This window comes from Garra rufa, chromosome 10 (assembly GCF_049309525.1).
Source record: "Garra rufa chromosome 10, GarRuf1.0, whole genome shotgun sequence".
Taxonomy (NCBI): domain Eukaryota; kingdom Metazoa; phylum Chordata; class Actinopteri; order Cypriniformes; family Cyprinidae; genus Garra; species Garra rufa.
Genome location: NC_133370.1, coordinates 49,625,697 through 49,642,352, shown reverse-complemented (window position 1 = coordinate 49,642,352; position 16,656 = coordinate 49,625,697). Strand labels below are relative to the sequence as shown.

At 38.0% G+C, this 16,656-nt stretch overlaps 2 protein-coding genes and 1 long non-coding RNA gene across 3 annotated transcripts; 2 read left to right on the top strand and 1 right to left on the bottom strand.

Moving 5' to 3' along the window:
• The first annotated feature begins 502 nt into the window (after positions 1-502).
• On the top strand, positions 503-8,063 carry LOC141343531 (tripartite motif-containing protein 16-like). Its single transcript, XM_073848097.1, has 6 exons — positions 503-1,075; positions 1,307-1,402; positions 1,502-1,735; positions 2,128-2,287; positions 2,428-2,475; positions 6,587-8,063. The coding sequence occupies exons 1-6, from the start codon at positions 503-505 to the stop codon at positions 7,102-7,104; spliced, it is 1,629 nt and encodes a 542-aa protein (XP_073704198.1). The 3' UTR covers positions 7,105-8,063.
• On the bottom strand, positions 3,803-6,694 carry LOC141343556 (uncharacterized). The gene is made up of 3 exons (XR_012356773.1): positions 4,397-6,694; positions 4,270-4,313; positions 3,803-4,032 (listed from the first exon to the last, which is right to left on the bottom strand). It is a non-coding gene; the product is annotated as an uncharacterized lncRNA (long non-coding RNA).
• Positions 8,064-12,706: 4,643 nt separating the features above from the next.
• LOC141343533 (tripartite motif-containing protein 16-like) lies at positions 12,707-16,328 on the top strand. The gene is made up of 6 exons (XM_073848098.1): positions 12,707-13,316; positions 13,748-13,843; positions 13,943-14,176; positions 14,553-14,712; positions 14,853-14,900; positions 15,126-16,328. The coding sequence occupies exons 1-6, from the start codon at positions 12,738-12,740 to the stop codon at positions 15,641-15,643; spliced, it is 1,635 nt and encodes a 544-aa protein (XP_073704199.1). The 5' UTR covers positions 12,707-12,737; the 3' UTR covers positions 15,644-16,328.
• The last annotated feature ends 328 nt before the right edge of the window (positions 16,329-16,656 follow it).

The following is a 16,656-nucleotide window of genomic DNA, read 5'->3' as shown; positions in this document are numbered from 1 at the left end:
GCTAATACATTAGCCACATTTAAATGCAGACTCAAAACTCATCTGTTCAGTTGTGCATTTATTGAATGTGCACTGTGCTACGTCTGAACAGATTACATTGTGTTTTATGTATAATCATTTTTACTGTTTTAATTAATTTTAAATGAATTTTTAAATCACTTTAAATGTTCTTAAATTCTCAGTTTTTATTGTTGTGATTATTATTTTTTTATGATTATTTTAATTCCTCTTATGTACAGCACTTTGAATTACCAATGTGTATGAATGTGCTATATAAATAAACTTGCCTTGCCTTGCCTTGCCTTGACAACAGTCAGGTGTGTTGAAACTAAACTTATCAGGAGCAGGAATGAGGAACCTGCTTTACAGACTCACATACACACCTATTTAGCACACATTGCTCAAACACAGAACCAGGAAACGGGAATCACGTGAGTTCAGGGAAAGAGAAAGTGAAAGTCTACTTGAACTGCGTTTTGTGTTTCTGTATTCATGCAATAAAATGGCAGAAGCCAGAATTTCTCAGGATGAGTTCTTGTGTGCAGTGTGTCTGGATCTCCTGAAGGATCCAGTGGCCATTCCATGTGGACACAGTTACTGTAAGAGCTGTATTACAGGCTTCTGGGATCAGGAGGATCAGATGAGAGTCTACAGCTGCCCTCAGTGCAGACAGACCTTTAGTCCAAGACCTGCTTTAGCTAGAAACACCATCTTGGCTGAAATGGTGGAGAAACTAAATAAGAGGGAACTTTCTGATGAATGTGATGCTGGAGCTGGAGATGTGGAGTGTGACGTCTGTACTGAAAGAAAATACAAAGCTGTCAAGTCCTGTCTGATGTGTCTGAACTCTTACTGTCAGAATCACCTTGAACAACATGAGAGTTTCTTTAAAGGAAAGAGACACAAAGTGACTGAAGCCACTGGACGACTGCAGGAGATGATCTGCCAGAAACATGAGAAGATCCTTGAGGTTTTCTGTCGCACTGACCGGAAATGTATATGTATGCTGTGTACGATGTATGAACATAAAAACCACGACACTGTATCAGCTGCAACACAGAGGAAAGGAAAACAGGTATTCGGTGTGACGGTCTACATACGTGTCGAGTTCACTTTTATGAAAGTTACACTTGGAGTGTGAAACAGGCCTTAATCTTAATCTATGTGGTAATAAATGATAAATCAAGCCTTCTGTATTGTATTGGCATTAATTATTAGTTATACTTTTACTGGGTTCATCTGTTCACATGATGATTTAGTAGCAGTCGTTTTCTGTGACATTCACTATCATCCATTTGTTCTGCAGAAGCAGCTGAAGGAGACGCAGAAGACGTTCCAGCAGAGAATCCAGCAGAGAGAGAAAGATGTTCAGCAGCTGAGAGAGGTTGTGGAGTCTCATAAGGTGAGTCTGGAGAAGAAGAGAAGTTTGTCTCAGTCTCAGTTCAGACTCTCTTGTCTCTTTCAGTCCCACTGAAGCCTGAATCACTGTGTGTCCTAACAGCGCTCTGCACAGACAGCAGTGGAGGACAGTGAGAGGATCTTTACTGAGCTCATCCGCTCCATTGAGAGAAGCCGCTCTGAGCTGATACGGCTGATCAGAGATCAGGAAAAGCGAGCAGTGAGTCGAGCTGAAGAACAACTGGAGCGACTGGAGCAGGAGATCAATGATCTGAGGAGGAGAGACGCTGAGCTGGAGCAGCTTTCACACACACAGGATCACATCCAGTTCCTGCAGGTAACAGACATCTAGAACAACACCATCATAGTGGACTTGAGTGAAAGTTATAAATAATGGTCAAACTAATCATAGACTTTGAGCTGCTTTTCCTGAGCAAATATATTCAAACCTACAATGAGAATCCATTGATGTGCTTGAGCTGTTAGATGGACATTTATCTTCTTAGCAGATGTTTTATCATCCAAACTATTTCCTAGAAAGTTGACATAGAGCGTAAGTGTCAAATACTAGAATCTGTAGCTCTAATGTGATATAATGAATATGAGAAGAATGAAGCTGATGCTGTGAAAGTGCTGGATTGAGTTACTAAAGATCAGTCAAATCTGATGTTGGTGCAGGTTATTGGGTGAAGTGTGGAGATGATGAGTTTTGATTTCTGTTTTCTGTAGAGTTTCCAAACTCTCTCAGCACCTCCTGAATCTTCAGACGTGAATGACGATCTCTTAATTTCTCTCTTCTCTTCTGATGGTCTGAGAGAATCTGTCCGTCAGCTGAGAGACAAACTGGAGGATTTCTGCAAAGAGGAGCTCAAGAAGATCTCAGACAAAGGTAAAGTCCTGGAGATTCATCTGCTCTTAGAAACGAGTCCATCATCATCTCATATCATGGAGAACATCATATTAGAAATGTCTTATGAATGGATGCAGGATCATGAGAATCACACTGTTCATGTCTGTTGATTTCCACAGTCACATTCACCAACATTGTTCCCAGGACCAGAAACGACTTCCTACAATGTAAGTCAGTAAGAAAACAAGCAGAAAAACTCACTGAGTGTGTTCATGTTCTTCCTGTAGAAGGTGGAAGAAGAGTTTTCTAATTGATGATGTAAATGATCTTAACTATAATAGCCGTGTCAATCCTACATTTAGGACTCCAAAATGTTTGCTCTAAGAGTATTTCACAAAACATTTTAACGCTCAAACTAACTCTTAAATCTGTAAAAACTTTAAGAGCAGTGAAGAGGACTTCTAAGTTACTAAGACCAAATCTCATCTATCCTAAAATGGCTGTTGCTTGCAATCTGCCTTAAAACTTAACATTTTTAGAAACACTCATTTATTTGTACACATATGTTTTCCCACACAACTTTTTTGATTTTGGAGGTTATCCCAACTCCAAATTTTGCTTTGATTATATCCTTGTTTTCATTAACAAGTTGGGCAAGAAGTAACAGCTGTTCTTGCATCCAGTTTGGTTTTCTTTTAAGTTTGCGTATCTTACTATCAGCCATGTTAATGTGCATATCAGCTAATTGTTTATGAGAAGCACACATGTAAAAGGCTGACAATCAGCTGAACATATATTTGTTTAACCTCTTAACCAGCGCCCCTATTTTTGAGCATTTTCCGAAAAACGACTTACCCAAATAAAAATGTCTGTAGCTCTTGAACCCTAAGGTCTATATTTATAAATCTGGTATTGATTGAAAGTAGACACCTTAATCTTTGTTACTCTGGAGTTAAAATAACTCAAAATTAGTATAGCAACAGAGTAAAACAAGGTAAAACATACATAAAAGTGACTCGCGATATCTTTGAATAAAATATAATTAGGGAAAAAAGGATGAGGATTGGATGATAGGGCTTTGAAAACACCAATAGGATCAAGCTGAATGTCTGTTCATGCTTTGATTCAAATTTGAGGATGATACTCCCAAAAATGTAGTTTCTGTAAGCTTTTATGTAAAAAAAGTCTAGGCGTCCTTTCAAAAAAGCCATTTGGAGACCCCAAGTGGACACTTGGTAACCAACTGACCAAATGAGTCAAAACAACACATTACATTTATGTATATCAATTCAGAACTGCTCTGCCCACCAAAACACTGAAGAAAAAAATATTTATGAACAGCATTTGTAGTTTTTTTGGTTACCAAGTCTCCAAATGGTATTTTTTGAAAGGACGCCTAAACTATTCCTGAAATAATTAGTAATATGTATTGATTTTTTTTATTTTATTATTATTATTATTATTATTATTATTTATTTTATTTTATTTTTTATTTTTTTTCACGTTTCACTTACAGAAACTATATGTATTTTATTTCAAGAAAAGTTTGGGAAATGTCATTTAGAGCTTTTATTTCAAGAAAAGTCAAGGAATCCATTTGTTTACATTTTTAAATGTCTTTCTCTGCTTATTACAAATACCCAACTACTGTAAAACTAAATACATTATTTATAGTATTTTCAGTGTAGGAAGACTCAAGGCAGTCACTAAAAATGTTTGTTCTCTGACCAACTGGATGCCAGTCACTGAAAATGTTTGTTCTCTGACCAACTGGATGCCAGTCACTGAAAGACAGGAAAGAGAGAGAAAGAAAGAAAGAAAGTGTGTAAACAAAACAAATCAAATCCGCAACACTGTGTTTACATATTTGTATTATCTCTCTCTCTCTCTCACACACACACACACACACACACACACACACACACACACACACACACACACACACACCCAAACACAAACAAACGCGCACACACTCAAAACTCATACATACACATGGCACGCACAAACAAACACATCCATACCTCATGAAGTCCTCTCACTTCCTCCCCGTTGTCATGTTTACAATCTAGAACAGCACATGAACAAAACACATCAGACATATCATAATACATAACATATAAACATTCGGAGAACGCTGTTGACACTTACGTGCTAATGCTATCCATGGCTAGGGTGCATCTCAGTGCGTCTTTCTGCTGTTCTTCGCCACGAATTCGAAAAACCACACACAATAGCACTAAAAACGCCACAAAACTCTTATAAAGTCGACGTTCTATGATGGAGAGACTCAGATGTAAGCTTTTGCAGAAAATCCGTTCTCTGACACACACTCAATGTAGCGTAGAGACGCCGTACATATGTACGCGGCGTGCGTAAACTAAAGCGCACGAATGCAACCTAACTTTGCGCTTGGGTATTCCTGAATCCTGCTTACGCAAACTACGCAAAATTTCACTCGTTGTAAACGTCCTCGTGGTTGGCTAACACTTCCATCCATCAAAACTTTGCTGGCTATGCATTGGCTTGCTTGAAACAGCCAAACCTTATGACCGCAAGAGTGACACCCTGGTGAGCCAGTCAGTACCTCTCCGGAGACTTTGCGTCATGGACTGGGCTCTGATTGACTGAGAGAGACGGGGGAGGACTCATTTTACTCGGAAGAGTCTATTCTATGGGAAATGTATGGCATTTCAACGCTGGAACACGAATTAGAATCGATATTTCTTTGAAAATGGACGTTATCGATAACTATAACTCGAATCGCTCATGTAAACAAAGGATGATCTTTCGGTTTTTACCCCATTTACTCTTTGTTTTGGATTAAAAACTGGGATGCATTTTGAACAGTGAACTCTTACCTTGAAATGTGTGCTGTTGTTTCTAAGATAAGTCGGAGCTGATCGGAGCTATATGCAATGAAACGGAAGTAGTGCCGTTTGCTTTTACGGTTTACATGGCTGTGACTCTTCAGCATTTATGTTAACCCTTTCCTCTCTGGTGTTTTGATTCCGAAAAAAAGCTCAGAACATGAATCTTGAGTGTTTTAGCTTTCAACTGATATATAGTTTTTGATAGTTGATTGAATATATTTCTAAAACAAAGGTAATTAAAAACGTAGAGACGCCTAAACACGCCCTTCCGATGCGGGTTAACAGGTTAATTAGTGACACTTAGCCTGCATTTTAAAATCTTTATTCGAATGTGGAAACATTTTTTAAAAAAACTTTCTTTTAATATGGCAACATTATATCATGCTCTACAATATTTCTATGAACAAATCTCTGACAGAGACTCCTCCTCTATCAGCCAATCGCTGTGTGAATAGTTAATAAGCAAGCAACAAGGTCAACCCCACTGTCAGGGATCTCCTCTGACAGTCATGTCTGTTCTGTCTTTGTTTAATGTGTCCATGTTTGTGTTGTATCTGAGCACATGGCTTTGTCTTTGTTGTTGTCTGCCATGTGCTCCTCTTGTCCCACCTCCTTGTTTCCAGTTTTCACGCCCCCTTATTTAGCCCTCGTTGGTCTGAGTGTTATCACCTGTTCCCCTCGTTTGTATGAGTGTTCCCAGCTGTTCCTCATGTATCCTGTCCCCTTTATTAGCGTGCACCTTCCCTCTTGTCTTTGCCAGTTCGTTGTGTATTCTACCTCTGTGTTCAATGGTCTAGTTTACTGCTTGTCTGCTATTATATATTCAGTATGTCAAGTTGTCTTTTGTCCAGTCCAGTCCTCCCCTGTCCTGCTGACTGTGCTCCCGGTCTGCCCTCTCTGCTAGGTGTGAGCTTTACCTGTGAGACCTCTACTGTGGAGTCACTTCCACTCAGGTTCCTGTCTGGCCCAGCTGCTAACTTCCAGCTTCTTGCCAGTTCTGCTCTCTACTTGATTGATGACTCAGTTGTCATCCTCACCGTCAGCCTGTCTTCAAGTGTTTTCCCTGCCTGTTGTGTGGATTGTCACCCCCCCCCCCCCTCCTCACTATCTCTTGTCTGACGTTTGTTCAATAAATTACCATCACTAACATTCTGCATTTCAGTCCTCTCTCAGAAATCGTGACACCCACCCTTACTCTTAGCTTAAGACTTCTCTCTGTTCCTTAGTAAAAGTTTGTCTCAGCAGCTTTGTGAATAGGTTTTAAGAGAAAACTCTTAGCTAAAAGCTTTTACTGATATTTAAGAAAACTGTTAGTGGTAAGATAAATGTTGTATGAATATGAACCCAGGTCAACTGTACTGAGACACTGATGATACACTGATGATACACTGAACATGAAGAGTTCAGCAACATGAAAAGATCAAACAGATTCATAATTCCTGATTCTGATGTGTTTTATCTCCATCAGATTCCTATCAGCTCACTCTGGATCTGAACACAGTGAATAAATACCTCCGTCTGTCTAAGAGCAACAGAGTGATTACTTGCACTAGTAAAGTCCAGCCGTATCCTGATCATCCAGACAGATTTGATGGTTATTCTCAGGTGTTGTGTAGAGAGAGTGTGAGTGGACGCTGTTACTGGGAGCTGGAGTGGAGTGGATGTGTCCGTATATCAGTGTCATATAAGAGCATCAGCAGGAAGGGTCAGGGTAATGAGTTTTTGTTTGGATATAATGATCAGTCCTGGAGTTTGCGCTGCTCTTCCTCCAGATACTCATTCAAACACAATAACATAGAGACTGTTCTCCCTGTAAAGCCCATCAGCAGTAGAATAGGAGTGTTTGTGGATCACAGTGCAGGAACTCTGTCCTTCTACAGCGTCTCTGACACAATGAGCCTCATCCACACAGTCCACACCACATTCACTCAGCCGCTCTATCGAGGGTTTTATGTTGGTCCTAGATCATCAGTGAAACTGTGTTGATGAATCAGAATAGACTGATGAGATATTCTACCCATAATGCTTTGAGCTGCATGATAAATCAGTAACAGTGAGATGTTAGAGTCTCTTCTTTTCTCTTCATGACATTAATACTGCAGCTGAACTTCTGTCAGTGAAATATCATGAATCAGATTAAATGTGTGTAATTTGGTGTCACTGGGCTGTTGATCTGAAAGAGCTGTGTGGGTGTAATGCTGTGATTGGCTTTAAAAATTCAATGTAAGTGAACAGTTAATTTATAGGAATTGTAATTGAAAGTAAATATGTGAGTATAGATTGAGGATGTGCTATTTTATGATCACTTCAGTGCAGATTACCTGTTGATGTGCAGAAGACAGCACTTGTGGATGGAGTTGTAATTTTTGACAACGTTGTGTCTCGTGGTCAACAAAATAAATCACATCATACTGTTGAAAGGTATGTAAGGGTTTTTGTTGTTTTAAAAATGGAATATGTGTAACGTGGGGTTTTTGTTTGTCTTGGGGTTTTCATGTTCACGTTTTCATGTCTTTTGTTTTGTATTTGTTTCATGCTGTTGTGTCTTGCTTCCATTACCCTCATGTATTCCTGTCATTGGTTCCCTAGTTCCATGTGTCATGTTCTGATTGGTTGTCATTGGTTGCTATGGTCTTGTTTCTTGTTTTCCATTGGTTGGTTCTTGTCATGTGTCCCTCTTTGTTTAGTATAAGTAGACCTTATGTTTCAGTTGTCCCCTGTCACGTAGTAATGTTGGAATCTACTGTCGGTGATTGTCAAGTCTGTTCTATGTCTTAGTCTGTTTCAAGTCAAGTCTGTTTTAAGTCAAGTTCATGCCCTGTCTGTCAAGTCAAGTCTTGTTTTGGATTATGGATCTCACACTTTTGTAAATAAACTGCACTTGGGTTCACTACATCTTGCCGCCTCAGTGGATTACTCATTACAATATGTTGATTTTATGTGAATTAAAGACCTAAAATGTTTAAATGACAGGCTTGACATTCTTCTCTGGGTTTAGTGGCCTCTGTGTCCTTCCCACTATTGTTGAGATTTTTTTATTTTATTTTTTTCTTGTGTGTTTGTATATATATTTTTGTTTGTTTTTTGTTTTTGCAAATGTATGTCACTTTATAGTCCTCATTTTGTAGATCTTTTGTTTATCTATTGGTCTCTGCATGGAAGACTTCTTCTTTTGAACTGGGTTGCTGTAATTTACTTGTGGCTGTAATGATTGTTTTTTGTTTTGTTTTGTTTTTTTGTTTTGTGTGTGTGTGTGTGTGTGTGTGTGTGTGTGTGGGCTTCACTAAAATCATCCTCTCATGCAGTGATACCCAAGTGATTATTCAGTTTTGATTGGGTTTGAGTACTGTATAATAATAATAATACATTTTATTTGATGGCACCTTTCAAAACACCAAAGGTCACCTCACAAGCAAAAAGATTAAAAAAATAAATAAATATACAAATCACTACACAATGTATAAAACCTGTATAAAAAGACATGATTTAAGACGTTTTTTAAAAGTCAACAGACAATCACTGGTTTTGTGGTTATATGTGATCCGTTTGATGTGAAGTTATTTATTGTGAACTATTGTTGATTTTTTTTTGTTACTAATTTTTTTTTTTGCAATTGTATCGCAGTAGATGTGTGGAGATATAGCCTACTCTTGTTTTCTTCTAATCAAGTGTTAACATTTGTACTCCGGAATTCAACTGAACCACCTGTATCATCTTTGATGTTCCCCTTTACCCTAGAAAGTGTGGTGGTGTAGACAAATTGGCCGCTTTGATTGACATCATCTCATTGTTTAGGTGACAGACAGTAAGATCAGTGAGTGTTGAGTCCTGCTGAGTGACCATGTGTTTCTGTGCTTTTCTCAACCTACATTTGTGTTGATGAAAATTATTCATTTAGTTATTATTGATTATTATTAATAATATTGCTAAGTAATTGATATTTAATTTTGAATTATACTTTTTAGTGCATTATTTGTGTTCTCAACCTTATATAAATAAATCTCCTACCCACTTGACAAACAAAGTTGATGGGTTTTATTCCTTCTCTGTACAGACCCGTCTGCAAATGGGTAAGATGCACTGACATCTAGAAATGTTGACATGCATTATCTCCTTTTTTTCATGAAGAACATTAAAATAAAGCTTGAAACACTGAATGTTTAATCAATATTGAATTGTACACTGGATACACAAAGGATTCTTATGTCCTATTTAAAAGAAAAAATTGTGTGCAACTTGCAATTTGTCCTAAATAGACTGATTAGTTTACCATCAGTGTTCAGCACAGTGAATGGTGTGAGCAGGTGTAGATGTGAGTGAAATCACCTGTTGAACGCTACTGTGATTGGGAGGATTGGGTCGATCTGTGCTGCAGATTTCACAGCCGGGTCTCGTAGACTGTTTGAAAGCTTGTTGTTTTGTGGAATCACACTTATATATGATATGAGAGCAGTAGGGTCTGTAGATAGGGAGTATGTCTTATTTAATAAACATATAATTCTATTTTCAGATTGATAATTTTTTTTATCAAACATAATCAGTGGGGTTAACATCAAATCCTTAGTTTTTTCTATCAAATGAATTCTAACTAGTTGGTTAAATAAAAATATTTCGATTCATAACAAAATGTTTCAAATAGGCTATTTTAATTTTGTAATTCATTATTATTGATTATATTCTTTTTAATTTTAAGATAAAACTGCATGTACTCCGATTTTGCGGTAATAAAAACATGTTTCATACTTTGTTCATAATTTATGTCATTGTCACTAAAACTTTGAAAACTTTTCTGAACACATTTAACTTTTGTTTCACAGAAAAAAAAAACACAATCCTAAAGGGGGGGCATTTTCCACCACTCTATCCTATGTAACTATTAGCTGTGTGTTACCATGCCTAGAAAATATTTTTTACTTTGTCTTAAATGAGAAGTGGCAATTGTTGCATCACAGTGTTATGGACAATTCTTACTAATTTGTAGAACTTGAAAAAAAATCAAATAAATAAATAAATAATAATCACATAATCATAACTCATATTATATCTTACAACTTTCACACCATTCCAGTGAGATTGCTTACATTCCCTTTTACTGCCAAACATGCTTTACACTCCATACTTCCTCTTCTGCCCCTCTCCTGCTTGTAAAGTCTTCTAGGTGAGTAGGTTTAGGGAAGGGGTAAGGGCACAACATCGGGCCGGGTCTGATTGGGCTGAGGCTGGGATTTAGTTGGCTTGAAGTGAAAGTATTTGATGAACGTAAACTTCATTTTTATTTATTTATTTCTTTTCAGTCAAAAGGCCAGCTGAGGTAAAAAAAAACAAAAACAAAAAAAAAAAACCACATCAAACCAAGGCACTCGAAAATCTTGTGAAAAAATATATACAAAGCCTGTATTCACATGGCCAGCTGAGGTTATCTATAGATATAAGAAAGTCCTGAAAACCTTCAGCTGTGTCCTCACAATGACACAATGGTGTGGATGGTGGAATCATCAAGATGACGGCTCCGATGGCAGAGCTCTACATAGTGGACCCAGAAACCTACAAAAGCTTTAAGTTTTATCTTGCGAATGAGACCCTGCTGTCTTTTTCTAAAAACTGTGCCACCCACATTAGCCCTGAAAAAAAAAAAAAAAACATAAGAGAGGACATGAAATCTTGAAATCTTCCCTTACTGATGAAGTATTAAAACTGCTAACTTGCTGATATGTTCAGTTCTGTTCTGCTACAAGTGTGAAATGTTCAACTACAAAACAAGGCTATATTGTCCTGTGCATGTTTTATGTTTGGGGTCATTTCATACACACTAAAAAGTTTTGTTATAAAGTTGTATACACTGTTTTATACAGACTGCAGTAACGGTGAATCCTATAGACATCAGTCACTTTGACTCTATCAGCAGCTTCCATACTGTTCTCCACGTTCCAGTGAACCAAGATTACATACGTATCAGAGAACTTTTTAAAGTGCAACCTTAAGACTAAGGTTTGTTAATTGTAGTAGTTTTGTGCTTTAATGGATTTATTAATTGTGAAGAGGAGACAGCTTTAGAATAGGGAACGGGTTAATAAGTGTCCAACTATTAGTGAATTAGTAATGAGCAAGACCTCGCTTTAGAATGAGTGACATATTCAGACTTATAAAGACTTCATTTAGAGTTAATTGGACATAAATAACACTTGTAGTTATGTGTGTTGTAACATAAGAATAGACTATAGTGTTAAAAAGAGACAACTATTCTTCAGCTGCTACCAGCTTATAAGGCCCATAATAAACAAAGCATATTAAGATCATAATTATCATGCAACAACTGCCTTACTACTAATAAACAGTAGCTATAAGTTTATTAAAGGATAACTCTTAGTTAATGGTCTGGTAGGTGTAGAATATGGTCGTGCAGAATAAAACATTAATATGTGCTTTATAAGTACTAAGCAGCCAATATGCTAGTAATAAGCATGTTAATAAGCATATAGTTAATAGTGAATATGTACTTTAATTTAAAGTGTTCCCAAACTTTCTCCAGCACTGATCTGAACCTGTCCACACTGTGAAATAAATCAACCCACTGAAACTGGAAGCTTATATTCAGTTGATGTACTAAAGTTTTAACATTTGACAGTACAATTTGAAGTGGTGCACATGTTAATTTTCTGATAACCTTAATGCTCAACTCTCACAACTTTGAGCTTTCAGATGGAAATGATGATGCTTTTATAAGATGAAAACAATTTTTACAGTTCAAGGTTTAAATGTGTGAAAGAACAAGGAATGAAGTACATTTACTGTACTGTACAGGGACAAAAGCTCACCTACGCTTCTATCATCATATTCTCTAAACTAAAGTGAGTTTCAGCGCTTTGTTTAACATCTAATCCTCCAAAAGAGCTGGATAGAAGCAGACAGCAAGGACCGGCAAATAAAAATTGAGATTGAGCAATACTGATTTTATTATAACTGATACCGATGTTCATGTGCCTGATAACCGATGTACAGAACTGATATTTATTTATTGTTTTACTTCTGTTTTTGAGAGAATAATAGCAACAGCACTGAACTGAGCACAATGTTTTATTTCCAACACTTTTTAATGGGTGGTCACTGCAGGTCATGTGACCCATCAGTGGAGGCTTCTGTCAAACCGGCTGGAGATTGAGAAAACAGATCCATCAGTGTGATCATGAAAGAGCTGTAAATCTAGACACAGTTTATAGTCCTGCACTACATAGTAATTAGGATGCAGTATTAGTGCAGCTTTTAAGGCTGTTGTCCTGCTTCTCTGTAACGTGTTCTTTATGTTTGTCTGAGACTGACATCTAGTGGTTATTTCATTATCAGGGTTCACCATTCCTAGTCCAGGAGAGTCTCTTTTTCAGAGTTTAGTTTTATCTCTAACTTTATCTCTATTAAACATATCTGAATCAACTAGTCAAAGTCTGTGTTTACTTTAACACAAAGTTGAATATAAACTCAGCAGGACCAGAAATGAGGAACCTGCTTTACACACATCGCTCAAACACAGAACCAGGAAACAGGAATCACATGACTTAGAGAAAGAGAAAGTAAAAGTGTGGTTGAGCTGTTGTGTGTTTGTGTCTCTGTATTCGTGCTGGAAAATGGCAGAAGCCAGATTTTCTCAGGAAGAGTTCTTGTGTCCGGTGTGTCTGGATCTCCTGAAGGATCCAGTGACCATCCAGTGTGGACACAGTTACTGTATGAGCTGCATTACAGACTGCTGGAATAAAGAGGAGGATGAGAAGGGAGTCTACAGCTGCCCTCAGTGCAGACAGACCTTCAGTCCAAGACCTGCTTTATTTAAGAACGTGGTGTTTGCTGAAATGGTGGAGAAACTGAAGAAGACTAAACTTCAACAAAGTGTGGTTTCTGCTGGAGCTGGAGATGTGGAGTGTGACGTCTGTACTGGAAGAAAACACAAAGCTGTCAAGTCCTGTCTGGTGTGTCTGAACTCTTACTGTCAAACTCATTTCGACCGTCATGAAGAGTTTAATTCACGTAAACCACACAAAGTCATTGATGCCACTGGACGACTGCAGGAGATGATCTGCCAGAAACACGACAAGCTTCTAGAGGTTTTTTGTCGCACTGATCAGAAATGTATATGTGTGCTGTGTACGATGGATGAACATAAAAACCACGACACTGTATCAGCTGCAGCACAGAGGACAGAGAAACAGGTATTTAACACTAGACACTGATCAAATATTGCTGACACTGGTTTCATATGTGTTTATATCGGCACCATATTAACAGCTTACAGCATTCACACTGAACACCACAGCAGAAATCAACAGCAGCTGCAAGAAGACTTTCACTGTTTGATGAAAATACACCATGAACCTTTATCAACACAATATTTAATTAAATAGGCATTGATTAAACGATATAAAATAACAGAGTGAACTATCTGTGTCAGGTTCACTTTTATAAGGTCTTGATCTTCATGTTAATGCACATATGATGGTGGTAAATGATCAATCATCCCTTCTGGTGTTTTAGTCTACAGCCGTTAGTTATCAGCTCCACTTTTACTGTATTCATCTGTTCACATGATGATTTAGTGTCAGTAGTTTTCTGTGACATTCACTATCATCCGTTTGTCCTGCAGAAGCAGCTGAAGGAGACGCAGAAGACGTTCCAGCAGAGAATCCAGCAGAGAGAGAAAGATGTTCAGCAGCTGAGAGAGGCTGTGGAGTCTCATAAGGTGAGTCTGGAGAAGAAGAGAAGTTTGTCTCAGTCTCAGTTCAGACTCTCTTGTCTCTTTCAGTCCCACTGAAGCCTGAATCACTGTGTGTCCTAACAGCGCTCTGCACAGACAGCAGTGGAGGACAGTGAGAGGATCTTTACTGAGCTCATCCGCTCCATTGAGAGAAGCCGCTCTGAGCTGATACGGCTGATCAGAGATCAGGAAAAGCGAGCAGTGAGTCGAGCTGAAGAACAACTGGAGCGACTGGAGCAGGAGATCAATGATCTGAAGAGGAGAGACGCTGAGCTGGAGCAGCTTTCACACACACAGGATCACATCCAGTTCCTGCAGGTAACAGACATCTAGAACAACACCATCACAGTGGACTTGAGTGAAAGTTATGAATAATGGTCAAACTAATCATAGACTTTGAGCTGCTTTTGCTGAGCAAATCTATTCAAACCTACAATGAGACTCCATTGATGTTCTTCAGCTGTTAGATGGACATTTATGTTCTTAGCAGATGTTTTATCATCCAAACTATTTCCTAGAAAGTTCACATAGAGTGTAAGTGTCAAATACTAGAATCTGTAGCTCTAATGTGATATAATGAATATGAGAAGAATGAAGCTGATGCTGTGAAAGTGCTGGATTGAGTTACTAAAGATCAGTCAAATCTGATGTTGGTGCAGGTTATGAATGAAGTTTTAATTTCTGTTTTCTGTAGAGTTTCCAGTCTCTCTCAGCACCTCCTGAATCTACAGACGGAAATGTCGACCCCTTAATTTCTCTCGTCTCTTCTGATGATCTGAGAGAATCTGTCCGTCAGCTGAGAGACAAACTGGAGGATTTCTGCAAAGAGGAGCTCAAGAAGATCTCAGACAGAGGTAAAGTCCTGGAGACTGATCTGCTCTCAGAAACGAGTCCATCATCATCTCATATCATGGAGAACATCATATTAGAAATGTCTTAGGAATGGATGCAGGATCATGAGAATCACACTGTTCATGTCTGTTGATTTCCACAGTCACATTCACCAACATTGTTCCCAGGACCAGGAAGGACTTCCTACAATGTAAGTCAGTAAGAAAACAAGCAGAAAAACTCACTGAGTGTGTTCATGTTCTTCCTGTAGAAGGTGAAAGAAGAGTTTTCTAATTGATGATGTAAATGATGATTTGCACAGGATATCTGCTCATCTGTACTGAGACACTGATGATACACTGAACATGAAGAGTTCAACATGAAAAGATCAAACAGATTCATAATTCCTGATTCTGATGTGTTTTATCTCCATCAGATTCCCATCAGCTCACTCTGGATCTGAACACAGTGAATGAATACCTTCATCTGTCTGAGAGAAACAGAGTGATTACTGACACTGACACAGTCCAGTCATATCCTGATCATCCAGACAGATTTGATGGTTATTCTCAGGTGTTGTGTAGAGAGAGTGTGAGTGGACGCTGTTACTGGGAGCTGGAGTGGAGTGGATGTGTGTATATATCAGTGTCATATAAGAGCATCAACAGGAAGGGATGGGGTAATGAGTGTGTGTTTGGATCTAATAATCAGTCCTGGAGTTTGTTCTGCTCTTCCTCCAGTTACTCATTCAGACACAATAACAAACAGACTGATCTCCCTGTAAAGTCCGTCAGCAGTAGAATAGGAGTGTTTGTGGATCACAGTGCAGGAACTCTGTCCTTCTACAGCGTCTCTGACACAATGAGCCTCATCCACACAGTCCACACCACATTCACTCAGCCGCTCTATCCTGGGTTTTGGGTTGATTATCAGTCATCAGTGAAACTGTGTTGATGAATCAGAATAGACTGATGAGAGATTCTACCCATAATGCTTTGAACTGATGATAAATCAGTAACAGTGAGATGTTATAGAGTCCCTTCTTTTCTCTTCATGACATTAATACTGCAGCTGAACTTCTGTCACTGAAATAACATGAATCAGATTAAATGTGTGTAATAAATCCTCATATAGACAGTAAGATCAGTGTGTGTGAGTCCTGCTGAGTGACAATGTGTTTCTGTTTTTCTGTGTTGATGGAAATCATCCATTTAGTTAATAATATCAAGTACTAGTATTATTAATAATAATGATTAATTTTTTTCAAATTATTGCATAAAAAATAACATGCAGGATCGGAGTCAGCTCTAAATCCAATATGATGCAAAAGTGATCAAAAATGGCAGAAAATCAAACACTAAGTTTCTCAGAAATGAGGACATGTCACAAATCTATCCATGTTGCCATCTGCCTAATTTCAAATTTGCACTGAAGTATCATCTCAATGCCATAAAAGAATAAAAGCTGAGATATTATTATCAAAGTAATACCACAGTAATACCTGTTGTATTTCAGTTGTGATCTGTTTGGCATGTTCTCAGAGAGGAAGGATGTTGTTTATCAGCATGAGGACTTTGTATTGGTAGGAATTGTATTTTCTATGTTGTCTACTCAATTAAACAGTCGACCTTCCATGTTATTTATTCTTTTTTTTTTTTTTTTTTTTTTTTTGAGGTTGTATGAAGCAAAACGATCAGTCTGTGCAAGAAACTCAACATCTTGGAGAGTGGAGACGTTGCCACAGTTCTTCTGGATTTATTTTGTCTCAGTTTGTTCTGTATCTTTATGCCATTCCAGATGGACTGGATGATGATGAGATCAGGGCCTGTATGTACTGTATAAAAAAAGTCTTAAACTTTGACTTAAATAAAGAAGGACTTTACTAAGAGTAGATGACTTTTATAAAGAAGCAAAAAAGCAACTAGAAGCCCCAGTGTTTACAAAGTGAACGTGCAAAGATCATCAAA

What these genes read in the sequence shown, in the direction of transcription:
- LOC141343531 (XM_073848097.1), top strand. Translation starts at nt 503, where the DNA reads ATGGCAGAAGCCAGAATTTCTCAGGATGAGTTCTTGTGTGCAGTGTGT. An exon ending in CAAGAAGATCTCAGACAAAG is followed by an intron (nt 2,288 to 2,427) that starts GTAAAGTCCTGG and finishes TGATTTCCACAG; the next exon opens with TCACATTCACCAACATTGTT. An exon ending in CAGAAACGACTTCCTACAAT is followed by an intron (nt 2,476 to 6,586) that starts GTAAGTCAGTAA and finishes TATCTCCATCAG; the next exon opens with ATTCCTATCAGCTCACTCTG.
- LOC141343533 (XM_073848098.1), top strand. Translation starts at nt 12,738, where the DNA reads ATGGCAGAAGCCAGATTTTCTCAGGAAGAGTTCTTGTGTCCGGTGTGT. An exon ending in CACAGAGGACAGAGAAACAG is followed by an intron (nt 13,317 to 13,747) that starts GTATTTAACACT and finishes TTTGTCCTGCAG; the next exon opens with AAGCAGCTGAAGGAGACGCA. An exon ending in CAAGAAGATCTCAGACAGAG is followed by an intron (nt 14,713 to 14,852) that starts GTAAAGTCCTGG and finishes TGATTTCCACAG; the next exon opens with TCACATTCACCAACATTGTT.